This window comes from Labeo rohita, chromosome 4 (assembly GCF_022985175.1).
Source record: "Labeo rohita strain BAU-BD-2019 chromosome 4, IGBB_LRoh.1.0, whole genome shotgun sequence".
Taxonomy (NCBI): domain Eukaryota; kingdom Metazoa; phylum Chordata; class Actinopteri; order Cypriniformes; family Cyprinidae; genus Labeo; species Labeo rohita.
Window position 1 is genome coordinate 30,687,807 of NC_066872.1, and position 10,985 is coordinate 30,698,791.

A 10,985-nucleotide genomic window follows, 5' to 3' on the forward strand; every position below is an offset into this window, starting at 1 on the left:
AGTGATGCTATAACTCTAATGCTCCATGACGTTTTAAAATAACATACCGTCTGCATTACACCTAAACCTACAAAAGCGAATGTGACATAAAAACGCAATTGCAAGCATGGCGTTTTAGCTTGTTTTTTTATCTTTCAGCTCTTTCATCGTGAGTCATGTTTTTCACAGTATTCGTACCCAAGGATTCTGAATCCTAAGTCCAGTTCTGTGCCGGCTGAGCTACCGAGAAAGTTTGTTACATCCGGAAAGTGAAACATATGAATACAACTGTGTAAGAAAACGATTACAAGTGCTCACTGTTTTACAGCCTCTAGTGTTCATTTCTGTTGGAAACTGCAGTGATATGTACTTATTGGTACGTATTTCATGTCTTGCAAAAAAGTTCCCAAAGGTACGTTAGAAAAAATGCCAAATGAATGTGTAGAAGTATTGAAAATGTGTAAATAAAACCCTGTAAAAACGCTAGAACTGTGTTTCCGTCACCCTGTTGTTATGCGTATTTTGAAGTATCACATCAGAAACGAGCAATGGAAAGGCCAAATTTTTCAAAAAAAAATTGTTTTTTTTTTTTACACTCGCTTGAGGTTGTTTTTGACTTGAGAAAAAGGGTTAATGCGAATAACGGAAGATGGAAACGCATTTGCCGAATAAATTCCTCCGTAAACACCAATAAAGTCATGTGACTTTGTGTTATGGGACGGCATAACCTGACTAACCAGCGGACCGATCTTGTTGCACTACATCTGAAATGTTGTTATGGTCATTCTTAAATGACCAATATTTCAAAAATATTTCTGTATAATTGCCTTCCACAATTTTCTTACACAACTGCGTTCCCAAACAGCATCCACCTTCAAAAGCAATTAACCATATTTGTTTTATCTGCTCACTTTGAGGCGCAAGTAACTTATTTTATGAAAATTACTGTATTCAGTGGCTTCTCCTGTACTTTTCTTAGTGATATTTAGTGTCAGTTTATCAGGAAGTGATGATTTTGTTCTCTTTGACTCATTCATGACTCATTAATTTGCAAATGTTAAAATTCACAACTTTGGCTTGTAGGTGTGTCCCATTGGGTAATCAAAAGTTCTCCACACATTTACAGTCTTCACACCCACTTGAACACTTAGTTCACCCAAAAATGAAAATAACCCCATGGTTTACTCACCCTCAAGCCATTGTAGGTCTATATGACTTTGTTCTTTCAGATGAATAAAATTTGAGTTATATTAAAAAATTACCCCATGATTTACTCACCCTTAAGTAGGGCTGCACGATAAATTGCATGCGATATCCAGTGCACATCTTGTCTTGTCAGTAAAGCTGGTTCTGTATCTTGTGTGCTTTCAGATAAAGCAGTGTTTACTAAACAGAGCTGTAGTTCATTGACACTCTGTGTAATAAACGCTGCTCTATCTGAAAGCACACACGTGATGGAGATTTACTATGGATTACAGAACCTACTTAAATCATGGGGTAATTTTCATTTTTGAGTGAACTATCCCTTTAAGCCAGCCAAATACAGGAAATGCATAATGTAAGTAGGTTCATGTAAGTGCTCAAGTACAAAAACCACAAGTATGGGTATTGGAGCAGGCCCATTAAGTCTCAAGAACCAGATCAGTCTAATTTGTGAATCATTTAGAGTGGTTGAGTGCATTAGATCAACCAATTAACACAAAAGATCTGATTTATAACAATTTGTTCACAAATCTGACAATACTTGTCTCATAAACACTCCAAGCAGAACTAGGATGGATGTCAGGATTTTCAGTGAATGAAGACTTACATTTTGGTCTTTCGCACACAAAAAAACAAGATATGCCTTCAGAGTTGAAATATAATGCATATGGACCACATTTAAGATTTGTTTATGGTGTTTTTAGACCATTTTTGGAGATTCAAAGCTTCAGGATATTCAGTTTTTGGTAAGGCGAATGTTTGTGGTAGATTTTGAAGATTCTGATCAGTACTTTTTGCGAAATTTCTAGTTTTAGAGTTTAAAAAGTCATATTTCTTTGGAGCAACATGAGGATAGCTATATTTTTGTGTAGCATTTTAACGTTAAATAATACACACATCAGATGGAAGGATGTTATATGTTTCCCAAACAGTAACAAGTGAGCCAACTGTTCTGATTCCCTCAGTGAAAAATTAAATCCAAAAATCTTCCTCCTCCATGTGATTTAGAGGAAGATATCTGTTTGTACGGTATGGCCGAGTGCACCACGACCAACCGTCTGTTACCTGCCAGTAATTGCTTCCAGAGGGAGGAGAAACGAGCACTTTTATCTCATAGTTGGCACCGCCTACAAACAAGCCGACCACTAAACTGCCCAAGAGAGTTGAGTTACGCAACACGTCTCAGTGCAGCAGATCTATCAACATATGGCATTAAGTGTGCCATTTTACGTCACCTTCCCTGTCGATCATGAGGTACGTCTTAGACCCAGCTTCTCGCCGCACCTAACCTACTTTCTTCCCGCTGTATTCAATGGGATAACCTAAATTCCATTAATAGATGGACAAAATATGCCACAACGATCCAAGAACCAGGTTGCGAGAATATCTGTGTGTTTATGGGCTGTCTTGTAAAGTAAACTGCATGCAGAGATCCGACCCACAAAACTGCAGCTGCCGTATCTCAAATTAAAGATGCAAAAGGTTTCGAAATCTAGCACACATTCGCCTCCCCCAAAAATTGAATAGTCTGTGAGAAGGAAGTGGATCAGATGGTCTTCCTGTCTCCTTCATGTCTCCTTCACTGCCCTTTTCTTTAAGTCAGCAAAGCCAGGCCTCATCAATATGAATGGGATCATCCTACCCTGCTGTCCACTCATCTATTATTAGAGAGAGCAGGAATTGAAAGTGAGGCAGGATAGATGAAATCTGAACGAGTACTAGCACAGCAGTGTATTCCTAATTAAGCAGAGGATGTTGTCATTATCGGATCAGAAAGTCACGTCCTAATTCCTGATCCTAAAATACTTGTTGCAGGTTCATATTCTGACAGCCTGAAAAACTCTCAGGTCCTCTTTACACACAGCATTAATATCCATCTTGGATATTAAGACATGTCAATGTATGCTAATGAAAAACAAATAATAATAATAATAACTAGATGAGTAAAGTTTGAGAACAAACTTTGAAGTTTGCTTGAGAAAGCCTAGCCTGGAAGTTTAAAGCAGTTGTAAATGCTTGAAGTTTGAAAGTTTAGATAGATTAGATATATGTTGATAGCATGTTGTAGTATGATTTAGCACATTGCTAACGTGATTTAACGTGTTGTTAGCATGATTAGCATGTTGCTAGCATGTTTCTAACATAATTAACACATTGTTAACATGTTTTAGCATGTTGCTAACATGTTTTACCATAATTAGCATGTTGCTGGCATGTTTATAGCATGATTAGCATGTTACTAGCATAATTAACGCATTGGTGATACAATGTTTTAACATCATTAGTACGTTGCTAGCATGTGTGTATCGTGATTAGCATGTTAATAACATGTTTTAACATGACTAGCATGTTGCTAGCATGTGTGTATCATGATTAGCATGTTATTATGTTTTAGTCATGATTAATATGCTTTCGCATGATTACCATGTTGTCAGCTTGTTGCTAGAATGTTTCTAGCATGACTAACATGTTGCTAGCATGTTTTTAACATGATGAGCATGTTGCTAGCATAATTAGCATGTTAACACGTTGCTAGTATGTTTATAGCATGGTAGTATGTGTTAGTATGATTAGCATGTTGCTAGCATGTGTTTATTGTGATTAGCATGTTAGTATGTTTTAGTCATGATTAACATGTTTTAGCATGATGTTGTTAGCATGTTGCTACCATGTTTTTAACATGATCAGCATGTTGTTAGCATGTTGCTAGCATGATTAGCATGTTGCTAGCATATGTTTATTGTGATTAGCATGTTAGTATGTTTTAGTCACTATTAACATGTTTTAGCATGATTACCATGTTGTAAGCATGTTGCTACCATGTTTTTAACATGATTAGCATGTTGTTAGCATGTTGCTAGCAATTTTAGCATGATTAGCATGTGGCTAGCCTGTTTATCATGATTACATGTTGTTGGTATGTTTTAGTCATGATTCATGTTTTAGCATGATTACCGTGTTATACTCTATAAGTCTTACTGTACGTGTTTTAACCCTTTCAATGAAAGTCTGTGGGATTTTTGGTGGTTTTGATAGTCTGGTTTTCAAAAAATCATAAGTCAGATCAGTTAGGAGGACATACAGTACAGAAAGAAGAAGAAGAAGCTTAAATAGCATTTTTTTAATTGAGCTTTATTTAATGGCTCTTCAATGCATCAAGATTTGCTGTCACTGTAATCCATATGTTCACAGAAACGTGGTAACTGATAAACTACAGGCCAAGCTAGTGATTTGTGAAATTAAAGCTGTTTAGTTGAGTTACAACATGTCTGAACAGACAAAAATGTTTAACTTAAAAAGTTAGACGTCTGTGTAGACTCGCCCAGGGTGTCACCGTCAACAATAGACCCTGCCTATCATTTGAGAGGAATATCCATTAACCCCATGTGGATCAGTGGAGTCGTATGCCTTTGGTCTGCTTCCTGTCCCTCCTGAACTTCCATCCAGTACAATTACAATGCATGGCCATAACAACAACATTATGGAAACCCCATGGGATGATCATGTAAAACCTGGCTGTAATTCCTTCCATGTTTACATGTCTGTATTCTCTAGAGGTATTTTGTTTTGCTGCATTGTGCAAACAGTTCCCAAATAGAGTGTCATCCAGCATGTGCAGGGATCGGGGTCATTGAGATTTGATTGATTCCTGAACTGAAACTCTGGCTCGCATCCAGAAACCAGTCATATTTTCCACACCCCTGAGGGTGGAGGGCACACAGGGTGAAAGGAAATGAAGAGGGAGGACGTCTGAAGCTCCTGCCACAACAATCCCTCTTATCAGTACCCGGCTCTTTCGCCACCCTCTTCCTGTGTCTGCCTACCGTACACTTTCTCCTCATGTTAGACTGACACACTGCTCACACCCTTTAGTTAATCAAACACTAATTATTCTCATCAAGACAACTGGACACTTTCTAAAGCTGGTTTTTATGCCATCCAGAGCTTATTTGAGTTTGACTGGCATTTGATAGCATCTAGAAAACAAGCTGAGGCCAACAGTAATTTCCATGCTTGTATAAACTGGTTTATTCTAGCTGGTAGCTGATCTTTTAAAAAGGGCATTTGTGATAGAATTTTGTTTAGTTTTGCTCATTGTTCTTGTTCAGTCTCTACAGAGAGTACTTCTGATGCCGTTTTTTGTGGAAAACTAGATTGGATTTAGTTAAAATAACTGTTTTATATTTTAATGTATTTTAAAATGTGATTTATTCCTGAGTTTTCAGCTTCTATTACATTTTGAGGGAGTGACTTGTGTTTCTGCGTATTATTTTGAATATTCAGCTTCTATTACTCCAGTGTCACATGAGCCTTCAAAACTCATTAACATGCTGATTTGGTGGTCAAGAATTTTTTTATTATTATAATAATTAAGCTTAAAACACTTGTGCTGCTTATTTAGGGGAAACCATGATATTTTTTTTCAGGATTCTTTGAATAGAACTGAGTTTATTTAAAAAAAAAAAAAAAACCTTTTTAACAAAGTAACAGTCTTTACTATCACTTTTTGTCAATTTAATGCATCCTTTCTAAGTAGAAGTATTCATTTACTTAATTTTTTACAACTGACGCAGAAAGAATGACACAAAACATCTTAGATTAAAACATTCATAAGCATAAATAGCCCAACAGGAGCCAACTAATCTTTAAGAATGCAGCAAAAGCAATATGTCAAACTCATTGGGTCTTTCATTGTATTCATGAAAACACATCCGGAACAAATTTCTGTATACATCATTCATAAATCCTTTTTGTATGTACATGCTGCATTGAAATCAGCCAATTTGCATATGAATGCTTCTGTGGATTTACACAGAAATTTGTTCTGCTTATTCTTCTCGAATAAAGCACATTAAGAATGAATATTTTTCATGAATGAACAACAAAGTATAACAAATCAGAGCTAAACACCTATTCAAACAGTTATATTGAAAAGAAATCAGGTCAGTGTATTCCAATGAGCCAAAGTTTGCGGCAAACAGAAGGACTCAGCTGTAACCTATATTTAATGCAAGTGGATAAACAGCCATCTTAATGTCAAGCTATAGATCTAATGAGCACTGCTTGGTGGTTAGTGTTGTGGTAATGTTGATTAAAGAGAAGCATCTAATGAGCGGTGTGTGGCTGTTACGCGCACGCTACCATTAATCAAGAGCGACTAGGTTTGATTATCTACTCCCACCATCAGAAAGAAAAAACACTAGGTTTTTGACATAGAAATGGAAGCCAGTGCTCACCACTGACTGGGCACGATGAGTATATTTAGCCCAAGTGGTGGTCATCAGCCAAAAAGGCCAAAACCAGTGCTAAAAAAACCAGACCCACCTTTGGGAGTGACACGTGTTTCTGCGTAGGCCTCTGCTTGTTTAAAAGGAGGAAGGTCATAAACAAAGTAGTTAATTTGGCTCTGGGTGTAACAGGAAATTGTCTGTCACTACCAACATATAAAAGCGTACAGAGGCAATCTAAAATGAGGCAGGGTCTTACCAGCACTCAACAACCTTCAGACATGATGTATTCACCATTTACAATGCAGAGGAGGGTTGATGTCTTTTGACTTTCAACTTGGAATATTTGAATTTTGTTGATCAGCTAGTCTTTGTTGGCCCAAAAAAGCTCTATGGTTTCTGTCTCAAGGCTTCAGAAAACTCACTGGCGTTTTTAGAAAGCCCGATCGTGGCAGCTAAGATGAGTTATGACCCCGATCTGCGATGTAAAGGGTGTAATTAGATATGTCAGTCTATGACGTGCTGACGTACATCTCCACGCTGTTATGCACTGGACTGATATGGCTGTGGACACTAATATCATCCATCTCGTATGGATTTGCACATCAATTGCAAATGCACAGCAGGGCAATCCTTCTAGTGCAGGGGGATTTAATTTTTTTGACTGTCTTATCACATTTTACAGTGGCACATTAGATGCCACAAACAGACCTGTGTGGGATTTCATAACATGTACATTCTCTACGGTGATCATCTGGTTCATCTGAAGACTTGGTTATACATCATTTCCAAACAAAATGTTTGGTAAGCATCAGGAAGCATTTCCAGATTTAAAAATTGCTGTCACATGGAAGTTCACATGCTGTTCCAACTCTTTAGCTAAGAAACTCTAATGTATGTAACACTCCTCAGCACCAGAGCCAAGCCACAGAATCCAAAATCTAAAACAGCAGCCTCCTCCCAGAGCAATCTGCGAATCAAATAATACAATTACATTTATATAAAAACAACAGATGTTGTATCTCTGCCTTACATGGCAGCCCTACAATCCCTGCTTCTTAAGACAAATATGTTCATCCACTTTGGTTTTCTCCCACAGCTTTTACATTTAGTAGGTTTAAAACACTAGACATTCCCCAGATTTAGGAATCCCCACATTTAAACCATGGTTGTCCACTGTGAAACATGCTCAGCTGGGCAGACACCTCAAAAATGCCCTCTAGTGGTGATGTCTATTACAGAAAAACAAATCATAGGTTGCCAGAGAAGTTGGTGACAGTAATGACTGCCTTGGTTGTCTGGTCTGGAATACCCATTTTGTATATACTCTAAGAAATGTCCTCAAAACTAGGATCTAATGTGCTGTGTTAATATGTTTTACTGTTATTTTAAATTAGCTATTGTTTTGAATTGCGCTTTAGGGTTAATTTTGTAACTAGCCATCCATTCAGTCATTAAATCAAGAGTAGTCTCCTGAGAATTAGTATTTGTAGCATATTTTTCATTTGTCCTTACATGTTTTCCATACTGATAATGCAATGTGTTTGTTCTTTCTTTTAGAAATGCCCACCACATCTGAGGACTGGCTGCCCGACCTTACCCAAGAATCTGCACTTCCTGACTGCAATGCGGAACGTTCGGGAATCTGCAGTTCAAGTGACACTTGGCCCACCACCACTGTCCTGAGCAACAGCAGCAAAAATGACAGCACAACCACCCTCTCCACCAACCTCTCTCAAAGTCCCAACCCATTTTCAGCCCCACCCATGTTTGTGGCACTATATTCCGATTGGAACAGTGCACTGGCGACATGGGGTTCAGCATGGGAAGCGCACATATACGGACTGGGCACTGTGTTCTGTCTAGTCGCTTTGGCCTCCACCCTGAACCTCCTGTGCCTGCCCTTACAGTACCCGTCAGGCTGTGGCTACTTCGCTCTGGTTAGTCTCTGCCTGGTGGCCGCTGGATGCACTAGGGCCTTTGCCCTAGTGTATGATGCGTACGGATACCAGGACCGCATGGCATCCACAGAGGCTTCACTGGTACTTTACGAGGCACCGTTTCCCTGCATGACTGCCGCCTTTGGCCTAGTATTCTTGCTCCTATCAATGCGCTCACGCATGCAACTGTCCTATTCCGCCTTTCAGAGACCTTGCTTCCTTGCCTGCTTGGTGCTTCTGCACTTTGCTGCTGCCTTTGGCCCTGTTGCATTACTCCATGTTGACCAGCAAGTCTATCTGTTTCTGTCCTTGATCTCTAGAGGTGCCTTTGTGGCTCTGGCAACTTTCCTATCAGCTGCATATTTTGTGTTCTACTGCTACGTTCGTGCTGATTCCAAGCATATTTATCATTTGAACAACACATCACCAACACCAGCCGAACGCTACAACCGTTGCCCGTTTGCTGAGAGCAGAGATTGGGACCGGGCAGCAGCCGCAGTGCTACTCTGTGCAGTCTTCTCTCTGGCTTGTGCAGGGTTGCAACTCTATGCCATGCTGCATGCGCTCGGAATTGCTGGAAGCGCGGAGTCCTTTCGGCCTTGGCCTTGGTGGACTTTCCAGTTCAGTTGCCGAGTTTGCGAAGCTGTGGTTTGCCTCACACTGGTTCTGGTAGTTGCTCAACCAGTTTACTGTTCTGATCACCTTCCCCAGCCAGGGAGTTGCTGGACAGAACTCCTTGCAGCAAAGTCACCTATCATTCCTGGGAGCTACCAGTGGACTCTGTCTCACCAGGAGAAGCTGGCTATCTGTGATCCAATTGGGCATGGAGAGACAGAGTGCCTACCCTTGTACACGCTGGTGGATGACCGTCTCGGCAGCTTGAATGGCCTTGACCTTTTATACCACAGCAACCGGGCATTGGCCTATCGTGACCTTGACCTGGACTTGCCTAATACTCAACCCAACACTGGTGCCCCTTCTGTGGGTTCGTCCTGTACCAGTGACTCCACAGCGGACCTGCGCCCTCCTTCGCCCATAAATCTGCGTCGAAGCATTGATGAAGCACTGTTTAGCGAATCTCTATTTCCTATGAGTCTCTTCAGCCCCTTACGACCCTTCACCTCTAGTGACCGCTCCCTGAATGGTAGAGAGACCAACTCCTGCAGTGCCCAAACCCTGAGAGACAACCTTACTCCTGATCCAGGCCTATACCGAACATCTTCATGCGTGGAAGTGCTACCCCAAGTTCCCCCTTCTTCTCAAGCCCAACCAGAGGGTCCGTCATTAGGTTTTCCTCCATCCCCATCTCCCTCACTGTCGTCATCTACTTGCTGCTCATCTCCTGAGCGCTGGAGAGGCAGCTCCAGCTCCTGCTCTCTCTACAGACAGTCTCTGGGTGGCTCTTCTTTGGTTTTGTGTTCTAGTCCGGAAGGACAACATCCACCACCTTCTACCCTCAGTGGGGGTTCCAGCCACACTGCCAGCTCTGGCCACCAAAGGGGAAGCTTACAGAGACCCTACAGAACATTAAAGTCAGAAGAGAGTATGGACCAGCAGTCAGAGTTTGACCAATCTGTCCAAGAAGAATTTATCAGTGTGTGCAGACAAATTGATGCTTTGAGCATCTGCAGTGAGACTATTGACCTCTAGAGGGAGACCTCTACTTTCAGACAGAACAAAATGATGTAACATGAAGAAACCAAAATAGTTTCAGAGATATGATGAGCAGGTGATGGACAGATCAGGTGATTTGGTGAGTTTGTTTGCCAGGGTGTCAAAACACATTTGCTTTGGTAAATGTTTTGTGGACTAGAACTGTGCCAAATGTTTAATTTTGTAAGGCTTTGTTGGTTTTTGTCAGGTAAGTTCTCCAAAGAGATGGATTCTGAAGTCAATATCCTTGTAAAGGTTTAAGAAGTGCCACCAATCGCCAGAAGCTTAGGCAGATTTTGTACAAAAGTTCTTCGATGATTGATACATTTGTAATTGTAAAACATTTCAAAATTTCTCTATAATGCTAACAGTGATGTTTGTATGAATTTGTACAAAATCCCTTTTTGGTCTATACGATTAATACTGTGAGAGTGCGAACTACTGATAACCATGCTGTTAAACAAATACTAGGCAATCTAGCAGAAAATAGTTTCAAATGAAATACAGTATAACCTGCCAATCCAATTTTTGAAACCTTTAGAAAAGTTAATTGTCAAGTCCCTGCTGTTTTTGCAACAATGCATTTTGTTGAAGGGCCTAACAGTTTTATCAACTAAGAAAGAGAAAACATCTCTTAAGACAAGAGAGAAGGATGCAAGTATTCTTACAGCGCACTCTGTTAATAGCTACAGTTCAGTCGTCGTTCAGTAGCACTTAACGAACTGAACTATAGCCTGCCATTTATTTCTTTTTCATAGTGTATATTTGATATAAACAGCAATTAATAATTTATTTATCTGCCAGGTCTTATGTCATGTTTTCAAAAACTCTATACACTGTTACTCAATACATATTAAAAAGAAGAAAAATTACTTTGTACATTTTATAGCGTGCATGTTCTGAAAACGTGTGAGAAACTGCTGATACATCTAATGTTTGTCATTAGAGGCTGTTGGAGATTTCCAATAAATATATTAAAAAC

The 10,985-nt window shown here is 39.8% G+C and overlaps 1 protein-coding gene across 5 annotated transcripts in view; it reads left to right on the top strand.

Moving 5' to 3' along the window:
* prrt4b (proline rich transmembrane protein 4b) overlaps window positions 1-10,653 on the top strand; it is a 28,885-nt gene extending 18,232 nt beyond the window's left edge. For all 5 annotated transcript variants that reach the window (XM_051107256.1, XM_051107260.1, XM_051107257.1 and 2 more), the window contains one exon: window positions 7,971-10,653. In XM_051107256.1, coding sequence (XP_050963213.1) covers window positions 7,971-10,000 — 2,030 coding nt within the window. In that variant the 3' untranslated portion in view covers window positions 10,001-10,653. The remainder of the gene's footprint in view (window positions 1-7,970) is intronic.
* Window positions 10,654-10,985: the final 332 nt, after the last annotated feature.